At 36.1% G+C, this 18,345-nt stretch overlaps 1 protein-coding gene across 3 annotated transcripts in view; it reads left to right on the forward strand.

Moving 5' to 3' along the window:
* The window catches only part of AUH (AU RNA binding methylglutaconyl-CoA hydratase), a 110,891-nt gene that overhangs the window by 50,217 nt on the left and 42,329 nt on the right, over positions 1–18,345 (forward strand). For 2 of the 3 annotated variants that reach the window (XM_039566854.1, XM_039566856.1), the window contains exons 5-6: positions 4,832–4,924; positions 5,850–5,906. The exons of the other annotated variant lie outside the window; for it this stretch is intronic. In XM_039566854.1, the coding sequence (XP_039422788.1) occupies positions 4,832–4,924; positions 5,850–5,906 (150 nt within the window). The remainder of the gene's footprint in view (positions 1–4,831; positions 4,925–5,849; positions 5,907–18,345) is intronic. 3 annotated transcript variants of the gene reach the window in all.

Genomic DNA, 18,345 nt, shown 5'->3' on the forward strand with positions numbered 1-18,345 from the left:
TAACTGTGGAAAGTAGATTTTTCCTAGTTGATCAGGCCACTTATTTTTTGTCAATAATGAGAAACTGAGGTTGTGCAGGAATAGAAAAAGGCTGCTTGAGGGTTATGAAGAATGTGTCATATGCAATCCAGTTTCCACCCAGCAATTATGTAACATATCTGTAATGTTATAAGAACTTTTTTAATAAAGTAGCCAGAAGACTAAATAGTCATTTATGATTCAGGTCGCTAGACTCCAGGCAATTTCTGCTTTCTATTTGGGGAATGTCGGTGTCCGCAATAATATGAATCAGCTTGTGTGGGTGTTAAGGCACACATCTGAGAAACTATTTAGTGGTCAAGTCCTTCAGACCAGGTGCCTGTATTCATATGCTGGCCTGTTGTTTGTCGTATCATGGTCTCTAAGCAGAAAGGAAATCCCTTGTTAGTCACCAGCAGTAGACATCATGTGGAAAGTCACTTGAGGATGAAATAACAATTACCTGCTTCAGAACAACTGTGATTCTTTGAAATTGCTTCCAACACATTACATGTGTTTTTGTATGCTTAATTGCAAAGTACTCCTCCTGTGACATTGTGTACTCATGGCAGAATTGTGGCAGAGTTTAGCTTACTCCATTCTACATCTTTCAGTAATGAAGATTCACAGGAGAGCAGGAGGTATCCCAAGACTACAAGATGCTGCTGGTCAGCCTAATCTAAAACTACATGTGACATGTCTGTTTACCCGGGATGTATTCCTGAAGTTGAGCTGAAGGTTCCCAGTTACTGCAGAGTAGGAAGCAGGTCCATTTCTTTATACTGCTGTATATTTCTATTTTCTCTGAGCTGTTTATGGGTTTAGTTTAGCTTTCTAATCTTACTAAGTTTATTTTCTCTTATTGAAGTTCTTCAGTTTACCTGTTGGTCACTCTACCTGTATCATGTCTTGAATGGCCTGTAAACATCCTTTTTTACAGGTTTTGTCAGCTTCTGTGCTAACAGATCATTCCTCAAACAACCTAATACATAAAATGTATTTTGTTCTGCTTGTTCACATTTGTCTTCTCTTCAGTTAGAAGTCTCTACTCCTGGGATCTCAAATGTAGGGATGTGTTTTTGTCTTATATGTGGCTCTGTTGCTGACATAACATAAACTGAATTGGACCCTTCTATTTCTTTACTGTACTTAGAACCGTACTTTTCTGTAATATAATTAAGCACTGATGTTACATTAGGATGTGACTATTGGCGTTTGCTTAGGATGTCTTATATATGCAGAATAGGAGTGTATTTACAGAATAAGCAGCATGTTTCACATTAGATGTGTGAAGTAATACTTTCTGAATTCATTGTGTGAACTACCTTACTATTTTGTGTCCTTCATATTCCACACTGTGATGTACTAGGGTAACTCAGTGAAATTCTCTAACTAAGGTTTAATGCTGGTCATTACTTAGCCTTTTTAACTACTTCTAACAACATTAATCTCTCTATGTATGTGGTCAACTCTTGTCTCTGTGTTGTACTCGCTCATTTAATTTAGTTACTCTGTTTCTTTTACGTATATTAAATTCCTTTTTGATTTCACTATGCAGCTCATGATTGCACCCTGATAAACCAGTATCACATCTAGAATTTAGCATGTACTAATGAGTCGTAGTACAACAATTACCTGAAATTTATATCTTGTTATTTGAACTGTGGCTAAAATATGGAATGTCAAAGTATAGAGCCACTAGGCTTCTTGGCAAAGCTTTAAATATTTTTTTGTCACTCATACCAAATGAGCCTTGTCATGTAGAATCATTGTGGAGATTGACCTGTCTCTATGTGTAATTTATGGTTCCTAAAATTTGAGTGCATACAACTCAATTAAGTCTACAGGGCATTATTTGTCAAACATCATCTCTGTTTTTGTTATGGGCTCAACGGTTTTGGCATTTGTATATTAAAGTCATGCAGATAAATGTGATCAGGTGCCTCTTATGCTACAAAATACTTATACTCCAAGAAGCTTTACCCTTGTTAACAAGTTTTAGTAGCCTAGAAACTCAGTTAACAATCGCAAGTGATTACTAACTTTTTGCTTTGCTAGTTTTTCTGATGCTTCACACTAACATATTAAAATGATTAATTTCTTAAATTCATTTAATAGATACACACAAGGCCATTACAAGGAATTAGTATTTTGCCTTTCATTCATTGTCAACTCTTATGCCAGGTGATCCTTTCACATTAATATCCTTGGGAAGTGATGATTCTAACATACATTATGAAACTGCTTTTTCTCTCCTTGAATTATGAATTTTTATTATTTCATGATAGGAATGCTGCCTGTAATTCTTGAAACCAAGCTGTTTTGTAATACTCATTCTGTAACTTTCATTTCCGTGTGTAATAGTCTACTTGAATTGCACCATAGCTAATTCTGGAAGTTGCTTATCTTAGGAAAGTATTCTGCCTAGGACTACTGCAAAAGCCATGCAAATAGTGCTCAAGATACTGTTTGTTAGTCTCTGATAAATGGAACATTCATACAGGCAGTAACTGCTGGAAACTGCAGTTAACAATGACCTTGCCTTCGTGTTCAGGCAAACTGTTTTTTATTTACCAATGGCAAAGGCATATTTCTTTAAGAGAAAGGCTAGCTGTGTCAGCTAGCAAAATTGCAAGACTGTTTGGCAAATTGGTTGTGTTGACAGGGTTATAAGTTTCTGTCAGCAACCTGGCCCTGCTGGAAATGAGAGTTGCCTTTCCATATAATGAAGAAGTAAATAGAGAAAGAGCTGATTTTTCTACTATTCCTCAGTCTCCTATGCCTTCTGTGGCAGATGGCAGGTAAAATGGATACCTTGAGCTCTTTTAAGTCACTGAAAGAGCTCTTGCAAACAGTAATCAGTAGCCTCTTTTGAAACTGAAATTGATTCAGATAATCACTTTTAATCATGACCTAAAACAGCAACCTAGGGGCTTTGTTTTAAAGCATCTGTTAGAATCTTGAAAAGCATTGCTAAGTTTTTGTTCTTTTTTTAAAGACAATTGGATTTTCATTAGTTGTTAGTCATAAAAGCAGGTCAATTTGCAGATAAAATAACCTTTGTTTAATTATGTATTTTGTTACCCAGTGAGAGACTTCAGGCTTGTATAATAATTGTCATACTGATGTGCACCAATATTTAATTGATTCTTTTGTTAAATGAAGTTATCTGAACTGTATCTGTCAGGAAAAAGGTAAGCTAGGTAGCACAGTTTCTAAATTTAGAACTAGCTAGTTCACTAGGAAAAGTTGTAATTAATACATGAAATTAATAATTTTTTGTCATATTACCCATCTAGATTTTAAAAGGAAGTAAGTCTCTCACTTGCATTTATATGTTGAGAGAAGAGTTTTTTCTTTTCTATTTCTGGCTAAGACTGAATGAACTGGTCAATGAATTCAGTTAGTTGAAACATTAAAACAATGAAAATTTTTTTAACATCTGGAGAAAAAGCTGTTACTGTCAAGAGCTGGTTTAACATTTCAACAAGCTGTACGTCCAAGTGTCCAGCTGATGAATTGCTTTTGACTGTTTTTGAAACTTCAGTAGCAACAATGTACTACTGGAATACTGTTTAAGTATATTTTAAAATGGAAAGCTTGTGGTAACTCTTACATTAAATACAATTAACTCCATAATATACAAGTTTATTTCTAAAATGAAAATGCATTTTTCTATCAAACTTTGTGGTGAAGAGGGATGAAGAGAACTTGAATTTGCAGAAGCTGAAAAGCAGTGCTTTAGGCTGATTTTTTAAATGACTTTCCTGTGTCAGAACACTGATGATAAATTACATACAAACCATGCCATGGTTGCACAGGCCTCTGGAGCCGTGCTACCTGTCATGTGTGTTGGCAGCATGTGCATCTATTTGTCAAACTGAAGACTTTTCTGAGGAAGTAAACTTACAGCTTTTACCGGCTAGGCTTGTAGTTCAATGCCTTAGAAAGCCTCGGGCAACCTAGAGAGGTAGCACGGGCAATCCAGCATTTCAGTAGCTCTAAAAGCAGCAAAATGGTAGCTGCAAATCTAATACCACCAGCAGAAGCAAAGAGGGAGAAATACAGCTCTTAGCTTGCCTAATTCCCGCAATTAGAAGCTTTCAAAGAAACAGAAGCACACAGATGTTTGCAGAAAGGGTGCAAAGCCAAAGAGGGCAGACCCCCCCTTGGTCCTCTCTTTTACTTGGAGAAGGGGAAAGGGGAGGACTGGGGGTGACCCGGGGTGACCGGCCAATCAGACACTGCTAAAGAGTTTGAGTTACATTTGGTTTTGCCTGCGCTTTGGAACAAAGGGGTTCAGCTTGGGGAGGGGGAGGGGAAGCTCAGAACAGGCAGCAACACTTTCCCACTTCTATTAAGCTGTTAACTGCTGCTTTGCAGGAGAAAAGGGGCAATAGTGGTGGCCACTATTGCCAGTGGTGGTCTAGAAATGTCAAGACACAGAGAGCTTCTAGTTGTGAATGCATCACAGGCACATCATACATACATACACCTCTATTTCATCTGGGACTGTTCGTATAAGGCTTTGTCTAGCTCTGATTCTCTGTGTTCTTGAAGTTCACTTTTCAGATTTATGTCGAAAGTTAGCAGAAGCCAGAGAAAGACACGCAAACCTATTCAGCCGCAGAGGGATAGGGAGAGTCATTTTTTTTGCCGAAGTGTTGCTGATCAATCAATCAGTTTTTAGTCACAGTTTATTTTATGAAACTTTATTCCCATAGTATGACTGTGCAATGAGCAAAATGTAATGAAATCACATTCCGGAGATGTTCTTTATGAGGTTGGTGTTAATTGGTACTTTCTTTTTCAGCTAATCTGCCTGTACCTACTATTGCTGCAATAGATGGAACTGCCTTAGGTGGTGGCCTAGAACTTGCGTTAGCCTGTGATATACGGGTGGCAGGTAGGTCTGAATCCTGCTGTGGAATATAGAATTATTAGTGTTGTACCTGGCTTGAGTAATCCATCTGTTGGCAACAGTCTTATAAAACTTACATTGTACTTGATATTGTTTATAACCCATTATTTTAAAGGACTTTAGTGGAAACCTGTCTAAGTACTTGCTAATGTTTCATTTAAAGCAACTTAACCCAGTTAGCTGGACTGGTTTTGTTAAATGTTTATTTGATTCTTCTGACCCTAATTTTATCAGTATTGCCTGAAGGGTTATGTAATTATTTTCATTTTTTTTTTGATTCTTGTGCATTTGAAGTGCTCTAGATGGAGATATGATTTTATGTAAACAGGGTGCAGGGAAAGAACAAAAGTTTCTAGTGAATGTATTATTACGCAAGAAATTAAATTATAAAAGTGACAACAACTCTTGAAAAGAGGAACCTTGAGCTAATAAACTGTTAGAACTGTAAAAGAAGTTGATGGAAAGTAAATGGAAACTTGGTCCTGAGCAATTGCCAGTAACTTAGGATTTATAAAATTATTTGACCTTAGAGAATATGCTGTCACCTAAAGAATTCAAATAATCAGATACAGAATTCTACCCCATTCTAAGATGTTAAGCAATAACAGCCATTCTGTTTTAGTACTTTCCATTTGGAAGCAAGTCTCTGTTACTCACAGATTTGCTTACTTCCTACGTGAAAATTAATAAGGTACTGAATTTACCTTGATGGAAGTAGTTGGATCTTTTACTAAAAGCAGATCAGAATCTATTTGAAGTTTTTTAAATAAACAAATGCTTTAAAAAGTGATTTATTTAGTTTTGTGAAGAAAATTTAATTAGTAAACTTCAAGGTCATCATTACGTATTTTTCATTGGTTTTTTTTCCCTCTACATTAGAGTAAGAACTCCTTTGCATTCTGTTTTTTAGCCTCTTCTGCTAAAATGGGCCTAGTTGAAACAAAGTTGGCAATCATTCCAGGTGCAGGTATGAATGTTTTGCTTTTGCTACAACAGATAACTAAGTAACATATATACTTAGTATTAAATTTTGAATTTTTTATGGATTTCTGCCTATTTTTATATTTCTATTAAGAATTATAGCATGTTTTATGGCTTATTGCTTGTATTATTTACCAAAATTAATTTAAAAGTGTTTTTCTTATTTTCAGGGAGGGTCACCTGTATATTATATTTTTAAAAAAGTTTTCATTAACTAAGTCAACATTGAGGGATTCTGTAAATGGCATTTTATGCCTTGATCTGAAGGTGTAAATATAATTTTGCTAAGGGTCAGGCAAGGATAAAGGATTAACTGTCAGTGTACAAAACCAGTTATTTGAATTAAGATCCACTTTTATATGACATTTGGTACTTTAGGATTCAAATTCTGCTTTCAAGCTGCTTGTTTATTGGTTGTAAAGAGTTTAAGAACTGAAAGTGTAGCTGTGAAAAAATGTATTCTCTTGCCAAGATTTTTTGAGTCAAAAACTTCTTTTATGTTTGAAAGGTCAGTTGACCTGCTTTTCCTAGACTCAAGGTAAATGAAAGTTATGTAATAAATAATGTTCAAGGAGATGTTGCAAAACCTTTTGTTTTTATTTTTTGTATAAATCATTGCTACCTTAGGTAAGTTTGCTGCTCTGGGAGAAGGGCAATAACTTGGAAAAAAGTGCATCCTTGTGATTTTTTGCTTTAATTTCTGAAAGTTCTAGGGAACTTCATACTGTTTCTTTTCTCCTGTTTTCTTTCTAATGGGTGGAACCTGTTTTGAAAGCACTATATCCAATTCTAATGGATACCACTGCAGGTCACACAGAAAAAACAGTAAAAACAATCATAATGGGAGTAGTGGTATGAACTTTGTGTATAAAACTGTCCCATCCTGTGACCAATCTGGACAATTATTGTACAATTTCAACTGCTGTATTATTATGGTTATTGTTGAGATGTAATTTCAGTCAGTGCTTTCTGTGGTCAGAGCTACATTTTACATGAGGAAAACAGTTATGATTGATGCCTGGTTTCTTTTTAGTGGCAGATAAAGATAATAATGCAGATGATTTTAAAGATGTATTTACTTGTACTGGTGTTGTCAGGAAATCATGTGCCTTGGCAATAAGTCCTAGTGAAGAAAAAGGCAGAAATTGGTGTTGTTTACCTTTGTCAGTTTTAACTCTTTGTTCTCCCATCCCCTCCTTTCCTAAGAAATTCTGTAGGACAGTATTGGAAACATACTCTGCAGTTCAAGAAATTCAGGTCAAGTTCTCCGTATATTCTCAGTATTCAATCTTTTGTCTCATTTCCTTGTCTTCAGTTAATTATAGATATTTCAAACTTGTGTGCTCTTACATTAAAATGCTAGTTAAGTGGCTCATTATAAGTTTCTTTCAGAATATTTTACTGCTATTCAAAGACTGAGGTTTGAAAAATCCTTTTTTTTTCGTCTCCTCTTAAAATAATTGTTCGGGTGCATGTCTTCAGCTCCTTGAAAATATGACAGATTTAATCTTGTTACACTGACTTTTCAATTTACAACAGTTTGGGGTACGTTCAGTGATGATTTTTTTCCCCTATTCCTATCAGCCTTTCTGACAACTATTTTTGTTGAATGTATTTGAGCTAATCACAACTTTTTCCTGATCAGCCTGTACTTGGACCAGTCCTGTTGAGCAGTGACAATGTTTCAGCCCTTTTTGCTTCTTGTCATCCAAATAGTAACTGATGATGTTTTTTGTCATCAGAAAGTGAAGAATGAGTGAAGGAATTTTGCATACATCATTTAAGTAGGGAAGACAGATGTACGCACTTGAACCATAGCTTCATGGGTTAATGGAGTATTTTCTGAGTTTATTTCAAGCCACTCTGAGCCAAAACAGAACTGGGGAGTGGAGCTGAAGTGAGTGAGCTGTAGCTCTTAAGAGGCCTACAAAGATTTCTCATGCCATCTAGTACACCTGAAATCTGCTGACAAACTGAGTTGCTTCTTTGAACTATAACATGGCAAACCACTGTTTTTATTCTGCTCTGTCAGCTGCCAGGAGTATGTGATAAATGTAAAATTGTAACTTGGGTGATAATTAATGTGGGTGTTTGAGGCTTTATGAAAAACATATTTGTACTGTGAGGGTTTGCTTTTTTAAAACCCCAGAAAGTTATAATCAAAGAGCTGTGTTAGAAGAATGTTAGAATTTAATAGTATTAAAATATAGATCCAGGGTATATCAACTGTTAGGTTTTGGACCTTGTTGTATGTTATGGTTTATTCCATTCTTAATGAAATGTGGTTGTCAAAAGACCCAGTGAGATGCTGTCTATTGACCAAACAGTATTAACACAGATTCCCCAGGTGCAAGAAATTTTGCTTTTGAATATGCACAGATGTACGGCAACTGTCTAAAGGCTAAGTTTGAGCAGCAGTTAGTTGAGCTAACCAAAATGAATTGTTCCTTCTAAGTCTGCTGAGGGTCTTGACCAAGTAGGCATTTATAGAGTATGCTGTATTGTAGCAAGTTGAATCTCCTCAGAAAATTCATCCATGGCAGACAGCATAGCAAGACCAAGCGGGGTGACAGCAGTGCCTCCTTTTATACAATAGCTGTGTTCACAGACCTGCTGTTCGCGTTGTGAGGGAGCAGGATTATTCTTCTGCATTTGGGAATCTAAACCCAGTTTTCTGCATTGTGGAAGAAGCTTAACTGCTAGAATGTGAACTAGGAAAAGTAGAAAATCTTTCTGGTTTTCCTCTTAAGTACATCCCACTTTCTAGTAAGGAAGTCAAGATTAAGAGAACTAGTGTAAATGTGCAACAGAGAGGAAAGCGTGGTAACTTAGTGATGGGAAAGTCACTTGAGTAGAAATATTACTGATGATTTTTGTTTTATAAGGTGAGTCTGCCAGTCATCATTGCACAAGTGGTCCTATGCCAACACGGAAAACGTGTCATAAAATCATTTAGGATGGAAAAGACCTTTCAGCTCATAAAGTCCAACAGTCAAGTAAGGACTGCCAAGTTCATCACTAAACCATGTCGCTAAGTGCCACATCTACATGTAACTCAACCACTTCCCTGGACAGCCTGTTCCAGTGCTTGACAACCCTTCCATGAAGAAATTTTTCCTGATATCCAGTGTAAACCTACCTTGGCACAACTTGAAGTATTTGTTACTTGGTAAAAGAGATTGACCCCAACCTCCTTTCAGGTGGTTGTAAGGAGCAATAACATCTCCCTTGAGCCTCATTTTCTCCAGGCTTAACAATCCCAGCTCCTTCAGCAGTTCCTCACAGGACTTGTGCTCCCTTTACTGGCTCTATTGCCCTTCTCTGGACATGCTCCAGCACTTTAATGTCTTTTTGTAGGGATCCAGAACTGGACACAGGATTCGAGGTGTGGCCTCACCAGTGCTGAGTACAGAGGAACAATCACTGCCCTGGTCCTGCTGGTCAGACTGTTGCTGATACAGGCCAAGATGCCATTGGCCTCCTTAGCCACCTGGGCACAGCATGTTCAGCTGTTGTCAGCCAGCACCCCCAGGTCCTTTTCTGCTAGGCATCTTTCCAGCCACTCTGCCTTAAGCCTGAAGCATTGCATGGGGTTGTCTCCTAAGTATTTCTGCGTTTTTTATGGAGTTCCAGCAAAACACTCTGCTCAGTCAGGCTGGTCTTCTTTCCCACTGACTCTTCTTTTGCCACCGAGGGATGGTCTGCTCCTCTGCCTTTAGGATTTTCTTCTTGAAGAATGTCCAGCCTTCCTGAGAGCCTTGGCCCTTCTGGACTGCCTCCTAAAGGATTGTATCAACTAGTCTCCTAAACAAACAGAAGTCTGTCTTCTGGAAGTCTGAGGTGGCAGTTCTGCTGACCCCCTTCCTTACTGCTCTGAGAACCGAAAACTATCATTTCATGGTTGCCTGTACCCTAGATGGCTTCTGAGCATCACATCATCCTTCTGTTCACAAATAGCAGTAGGGCACCTGGCCTCTTGGCTCACTCACCAGCTCTGTCAGGAAATTATCTTCCACATAGTCCAGGAATCTCTTAGACTGTTTCTTTTTGCTGTGTTGTATTTCAGAGTGTGTATGGGTATGTTCATCCCCTCTCTTCTTCATGTTTCTTCACTGTGAACTTGGTGTCTGTTAGCCTGTTGTGGTATAACTTGTGGTTTACAGGGTAGAGGTTGCAAAAACAAACAGTCCCTAGAATTTTATTAAAAGTAGGTGGCCAGATGAAGGGAAAATTTTATTGGCCTCAGATGAAAAGGTTTCAGCATGAACTAACCTATTCTTGGGCATGAAAGAAAGCGCACAGGAGGGAGTTGTTGTGTATGCCTTAGCTGTGGATAATGTTTCAGTCAGAATACTCATCTCAGTGGACAGCAATGAGTTTGTATGAGACAGGATTTCATGAGAAACTAGACTTCATTAGCTTTGCAGTTTAAGGAGATGCTTGTTACCAGTCAGAGTGACTTTTCTCAAAGCTATTCATTGCTAAAAGGAGTTACTACTTTTTGATCTCTTAGTTAAAAAGCTGTTTAAACAACTTATTTTCTGTGTAATCCTGTGTCTGTAAGGAACTCAAAATAATGTGGGAAGAGTCTTTTTACACAAGAAAATTGTGTTTGTTCTCTTTGTTTTGTTTCCCAAGCTGACATTAAAAAAAGTGCAAATATCTGTCACTAATTAAATGTAGTTCTTGATGTCTCTCAACTTGCAAAGGAAGTGTTTTTCAGTGACAACTTTCTCCTTAGCCAAAAATTTTTTTGGAGCATTTGTTTGTTGAAGTAGTTTGTTTTTCTGGTTTGTAACTTTTTAAAACTCTCTCACTTCATGGTGTAATTCGGTTGTTTATCTCTAGATTCTCACAATGGATGTCATATTAAGCCTGGAATTGATAGATGATACGTTGCTGGCAGATCTGCTTTTATTTGTTAGTATCATATATATATATACCACTCAGTATTAGATCTGTTGTGAGAACATAAAATGCTTGTAAACAATCTACATAAACTTTCTACTCTGTTAACAGAATGAGATATATTAGTTGCACACCGGTGAGTATTCTGTGATAGCAAGAAGTGGAAAAGACAGGGATAAATATAAAAGATAATTTGCATTTTCTTTATGCAATTTATTTCCACAAAAGATTTAGGTGTAAGGTAGAGGTATTGGTATACATAAACAATTACGCTTCCACCAAAAAAAAAAAATAGAACTCCATTGAAATTAATACGCTTGTGTAAGCAGGTAATTTGATCTTGCTAGATAAAAACTGTGTCTATTGGCCTGCATATAGGCCAATACGTGCAGGCTGCCACTCTTTTTTTGGTTTGTTTTGTTTATAAAGGCATTTTAATTAGCAAGGCTTTGTTAATTTCATCATCATTTTCCCTTTATTCTTCCATGCTCCTCCCAGAAATCCCACTACTTCATTACCAAACTGTTTTCCACTGTTTAATATTAAAATAAAAAGCAAGCGCATAAATCCTGGGATCATGCTTTCCTTGAGAGCATTCAGTTGAAAAGTATATTTTATGAAGAAGACTTCTAAAAAAAAGAAAGGAAACAAAAAGAAACTGTTAAGTCTCTAAGAAAGTCTTTGTATATAAGCTGTATATTCTTTCTACATCTAAAAGTTGCTTTGAGCTGTTTTTCCAAAGGTGAAGCTGAAGCTTCAAGATGTATGAGACTGGACTGGTTTTGTCTTTAAAATATAGAAAAAAATGGAGAGATTAAATTACAGCATTTCTGTGTTCTCCCCTTACTTTGGTAACAGTATTGTTTTGATGGTTTTTCTAGACTTAAGTTGTATTTGAAGAAATTATAGTGCTTGGAGATAACAAGACTATAAAATAAGAGATAGGAACGCTGAAATATTAGGGTTTTTTTTGCATAGGAAGAAAACCAGTGTAAGAATGAAAAGTGGATTTAGGTAATCATAGTGTATTTTCCTTATCTATGAAAGTATTAATTCTCTGCTTTTAAAAACATCGTCATGGTCTCTGTTGCAGTATTTGTTTTAAAACTGAAAAAAAATTTCTATTTTGGATGAGAAAGATGTCAAGGGAATTTCCAAATGTGAAAAACTCACACAGAATGTGTTCTTGTTAGCAGCAGTAGTTGTCCAATTCAGCCAAGTGTAAAGGTTAAATTGAACATCAGACATTTCAAGTTGAAATCCAATGCACATTACAATGGACTGCTAGGATATTCTTTAGAATTCTATATTTCAGTTTCACCGGTAATAGGAATAGCATTTGACAAATGCTGAAAAAGTTAAGAGTGTTACTGTTTGTGGTAGTGTCTGAAGTAGAACTTGAAAGCTTCTCCACATTTAGTGTGGTTTTCCTGCATATAGGTGCTTCTTGACAGTACATCATCACAGACATACTTGGAATGAAAAATCTGCTTATTTTGTATGACTTTATATATCCTACCTGGGTAATACTGTACCTTTCTTTTGCCCATCTTTATTCCTACCTTCACTAGCCTATTCTTTTCTCCGTCTTTAATTTTTTCATATAGTATCCCGAGGTTTTACATACACTCTTTTTTTTTTTAAATTACGTAAGGAAACCTATATAGGAGTCTTCTTAAATTTTTAAAGTTCGGCTCTTAGTCCTGTGACAATTGACTGACTGATTGGGAAAAAAACGTGAAGTGAAGAGTTAGGTCTGAGTCTGGGGATTTTTTTCAGTTAGCCTGTAATGTCTCTTGTGACTTCTATTACTTTTCCTATTTCTTTATCTCCATCCTGTGTCAGAGTTTTAATACTGTAAAGTGCACAAATTAAATACTAGTAGAAGACAGTTTTAAATAAGCTCCTGAATCAGCATCTTCAGCATTTCATCAATACTGTGCCTTAAATTTTTTTACCGTGGAACAACCAAGAAGATGCATTTTCTTCTTCTTGACTTACAATTAAGAGAAGCTTTTAATTTTTTTTCACTGTGGTCCAATAGTGGCTATTGAGCATTTAACAATTCTATTATGATCTGATAAATTAGTTACCCTAAATTAGTTACTCTAACAATATTTATCTATTTTTCTTCACTCATCTGAAGTCTCAATACCTCTAGCTGCAATTAATTTTTTTAATGTTTGTTTTGTGTGTTGTATTTAATAAATGGCCTGAAATACAAAATTGGTAATAGCATTGAAAACAGATGTCTTAACATCCATGTTTTCTTCAAAGTAATTAAACACAATATATAGAATATTTCTAGAGGGGCAGTAAATTTGTTCTGCTTCTGTAAGCTAAAGAGAATTGTGGTTCTTAGAGTTTCCTTTTCTCAAATAAAAACAAGCTGATATTCATCAAGTGACTCATTTTGTCCCTGGCTTTGGGATCAGTTGTAATGGTGATGTTGAGGTAAAACTGCAAAATTTCTTGCAATAGTAACACTGCAAAAGCTCCATACATAAAACTGATGTCTTGCAAATTTTATATACAAAATTATTTCATTTTTATAAATAGAATACTTCCCAAGTAGTAGCAGCATCCAACAAAAGAGATAATAGAGCTCCATGTCATCCGAACTGTCCCCTGTACCTTCATGATACAGGTGTCTCCAATACTTAACTTTGCAGAGGGATCCTCAGAGCAACCTTTTCCCCTTGCTTGCTAGCCATAGAACAAATCCATATTAAGAACTCAGCCATTTCCAAATCCATATTAAAAACTCAACTAGTACTTCCTACAGAAAAAGGAGGTATCCAAGGCTATCATGTGTGTCCTAGATGACTGGAGTTGTTTAGAATAGTATTTGAAATGTCAAATTCAGTGTAAGAAATGGACCACTTCTGACATTCTGGTTTATTCTGCTAGCAGAGATTGCAGGACATTTCTTCCTGACCTAAATTTGGAGATGTCCTGTTTACAAAGCAGAATTAACAGTCAGGCATTTGAGAAATTTCAGTATCTTAAGTAGCAGCACTGCATGTGCAATATACTGTGTTTAGTTAAGGTTTGTCCCCTGATGCTGCAGAGGAAGAAGGAAGTAAAACAAGGACAAAAGAAAGCCCCAGAAGCCAAGGTGAGCATTAGAGGAAGTGCAAGAGCAGAGACGGGAAATTTTCTTGATCTTGGAATGCAAGGTATAGAAGTTCTGAGATCAGTATGATATTCCAATGGAGAAATCAAATCTTACCTTACCAATGATTGAATGTTCCTTAGATTTTTGTCATGTCTTGGGAGAATAAAACCATTGTTCTTTATATCAAGATTGAATTTTGGAATACTGTTTTTATTAAAAGTCATTGTTACAATGAATTGAACAATGTTATGAATTGCTTTTCTAATTATCATGGGTATATAAGAAAGCTTTTGTGAGTTGGAAAATCGTTTTGTGAGATTGATGGATTGCTCATTTTTGAATGACAGCCAGAAAAAATGAAAAAAATGCAAAAAGTTGTTTGGTCTTCCATCCTCCTTAAATAATGTAGACTTAAGCCCCATTCAGGTACCATTTCAGTGAGCATGGGTTGTACTGTCACATTTGTATCTTTTCCAGACCATCTCGGTGCTGTGGGGAACTGTGGAGTGAAGCTTTGAAAAGAAAGCAAACCCAAACTTTGTTTTTGCAGCTTGGTTTTTCTCACCACATATTTAGAATATTATGAACCTGAATAGAAATTATGGTCTAGGCCAACTGTAACAATATGAATAGAATTCCCATTAGGTTTCATAACATAGATGCAAAGTAGGTTATTGAGCACTTGGGGTGCTCAAGGGAAGAGGACGTGAAAAGAATAAAATAAGTAGAGAAAAGAATGATCTAAGATGCTTCTAGGTAAGGAACTTCATATTTCTTCAAAGCCAGTTAAAATAAAAAAGTTATCAGCGTACAGACTTGCACCTAATCAGTTAAACGAGTTTTCTATTCACTCATATGGATCTATCAGAGTTCATGAATGCCTTTGATGAAATGATTTTCCCCTTGCACAAAGTTTGGACTTACTTTAAAAAGTTGTACAAAGCATTTGTACAAGACCACCCTTTTTTACTTTGTAAAAGACGACCCTTTTGTTTTTCAAACATGTCCTGAAACCAAAACCTAGTGTCTATCTCAAGCGCTCTTGTCCACTGAAAATCATAATAGAAACTTCCAATGGCACACTTTCATGTGAAGTTTTTTTATTCTTTCAATATCTTATTTCTAAGCTTATGCAAAACCAAGTAATAATAGCTGGTGTTTCTGGGGAAAAATAGGGCCTGAGAAAAATAAAAATTTTCTGGATATGGAAAACAGAATTCCATGAAATTTTCTGTTAAAAATTGGTGGTTTGGTTGTTTTGGTCTTTTTTTAAATTAAAAAAAATTTGCATTTTGGAAATAAATATTGGACAAATTAAGGACTTAACTCCTTCTGTTGGCCTAGGGGCTGAAACAAAAATCCTGAGCTTACATTTCTAATGAGGAGGCTCAGCTTCTTCCATAGTCAGCATTTCTGAATTTTAAGGTTCTCTACCTTTTCTGTCTAACTTTCCAAGCTCCTCTATTAAAGAGCCTCATTTCTACTTCAGCTCATTGTCAGAGATTAAATATTGTCTCAGTAGTGTCCTTTCTTCCTGCAGCTTCACTTACTTTATTTGACAAACTAATGCAGCTTTTTCTCTCTTCTTCCTATCTCTACGGTAGCAGAAGGGGTAAGGAGAAAGAACTCTTTAGGAGTTTTAGGAGAGGCAGAGAAAATAGGCAGGTGAAATACAGAAAATTATTAACCTTAAAGAATCAATGAAGAACGAAGATGAAAATGCATAAGCAACTCAGTCTGGGCTGGGAATTTATTTTCTAATACCTTGAGGTGGTGGGGAAAAAAATCTAATTTTACCTTTTAGTATATAATCAAGCAGAAGTATATTATTACCAAACTACCAGTCTATATGCACGAAAAACATAGCAGGGCAGTGGAACACAACAAAATAAAAGGAATAAAGAAGATTATTCATACCATCTAAGCAATTTTGAAAGACTTAGTTCCTATCCTCTCTCTGCATTGACAGCCCAAGAAACATAGACTCCTTATTTTAGTTCTTGGTTTGTCACTAAATGAGATGTGTAAGAAGGGTGATGAAAATACTCCTTGTAGTGTTAAGAAGCTTGTTAATCTGCACAGTGATAGACACCATTTAGTACAAGATGGTGAAGATGAGACATTGGATGCAAACCCATGTAGCTGATCATGTTACATATCACTTGGGAGTTTTCAGCAGTCATGTAAAAGTGGTGACCAAATGTGCATTTTAGTTGTGAGATAAAAGTATGTGTAGTAGACTTGCATGATTTTCATGGGTGAGATTAGCAACCTTCATAAATTGGAATCAAACAGCTCATAAGCCACTTTTAAGTGGTTTAAAGTGGCTCAGCTTCTGTGTTGCATCCCCCTATGCCCATGCCTGCCCTTTGTTAAGTCTACAGTTGACAGCACCTGGTTATGATACTGCCGCAGCCTGTACATGTAGTTGGGATGGTAGTCTACAAAGAGATTGTGCATGAACACAGAGACAGAAGGTGTAGGAGACAAAAAGGAGTGCAAAAATATGCACTCTGATCAGGAGATTACTGATAGATAAACAAGACGGGTTGGAGATACAAACATAAGGACTTCTAAAAGTTTTTAATAACTCAGGAGAAAGAAATAAGATGCTAAAACTTTCTATTGATTCTCTTAAATGGTTTATTAGGGAGAAAGTAATTAGTATGGAGTTTCTTTTCTGTTTATTTTTTCCCATATACTTCCACAGCACTTTTGAAATTTAAATGATGGGTATGTCCTTCCAAACTTAGTCACCAGTCTTTATGACATTATTTGCTTAAAATTTCCATTGACACGAGTGTTTGCCACCGTAAAGCCTGCAAAAGCTATGATCATCCTTTAGAATTTTTTTGGTAGCCATGAATCCAGAGGGAATTCAGAGGATAAAAGAAAACCCAACATTTTGAGGAGATTAAATGATCAGGGATTTTTCATCCTTTTAAATTCTAGACCTTTTGTGTAAGTCATTGCACAAGTGATCGTCACTGCGCATAGCACACAGAGAACAGTTGCAGTTTTGTCATTGGCACGTGTTAGTAAGGACTTGTAAGCAGTAACCAGGATTGCTGGGTGAAATTAATTGAATTGCATTAGTTATGTCATGTTCAAGTCTGACTTATGAAAGAATGTTCTGGGATTTTTAACAATGCTATAATAGTTTTCTTACAGTATTTCAGTTTACCTTCTGCACTTTGCTGGATTAGTGAATGGAAAGCAATTTACAGAAAGCAACAGGCTTTGGAAAGTTGAAAAGAAGATGAAGTGTCTTTGTGTTGTTATTAAGATTCCCTCTTCAAAATGTCTTCATCTCAATATAGATGTTACTGGAGGCGAAGGATTGGGAGTGGGGCTCTGGTGGACCAGCTGGAGTGTATAAATGGGGGCTAGTATAGACGCAACAATACTTGGTAAGTTCCTAAAAATTATGTTGACAGCTGTTGAGCTCATCTATACTCAGTGTGTTTTTTGAAGAGAAGCCAAGGAATTTTTAATCAAGGAAGATTACTGAGCAGATTACTGTGTGCTTAAAAATAGACTTACTTTTATTAGTAAAACTTTTTGTTTAAGCCTGAAGTGTTACATTTTTCACTGAAAATGCAAAAGCTGTTTTGATTTAAAACAGTATTAAATTATTACGAATGAGATGGAAAGAGATAATGAGATGGAAAGAAGATAATATTTATTCTACTTAACTGAAATGTATAGGGATGTTAACATGAGTAATATAAGTGCATTTTAACTTTAGAATTTAATGGATCTCAGACTGATTTCAAGGAAGAGAGTATTTTCAGTGACTTGTTAGATTGGAAAATGTCTGATTTAAAGAAAATTCTTTATGGAATGTTTTTGTGTGAAGTTATTTTGATAATCTGCTCTCTTAGGACCAATTGCTAGCCTTTTCCCACACTAATGAAACTAGGTCACTAGTTTTTGGCACTCATCCAAGTTGTGAGATTTATTTGGTGTTCAAGCACACTGTCTAGAAATAGTGATGCAATGTCAGCAAGGCCACTTTTCATTTCATGAGCATCATTTTCAGTGCCCTGGAATTAATTTATTCACTGACCTGTTAATAACTGCAATCTGTCACTGGTTTAACAGAGGCTGAGGAAGTGTCTGGAAATAGTCGTGGTCACCCTACCAGGTGATCAATTACAGGATTTCTGTTCAATATAATGTTTCTTGGTTTTGATCATGTAGAAGAGTCTGACTTTAATGAAAACAAACCAGAAACTTAATCAAAAGGTAAATATGTATAATTAGTAAATATTGGAGAGAGAACTGATTGAAATGGTGGTTTTACCCCACATTAAACTACAATGTATCTGAGAATTAGTCTGGTTACCTCTGAAAAAGTACAGAAATTCAGCATCTATAGATGATAAATAATTTTTTG

Source organism: Corvus cornix, chromosome Z (assembly GCF_000738735.6).
Source record: "Corvus cornix cornix isolate S_Up_H32 chromosome Z, ASM73873v5, whole genome shotgun sequence".
Taxonomy (NCBI): Eukaryota; Metazoa; Chordata; class Aves; order Passeriformes; family Corvidae; genus Corvus; species Corvus cornix.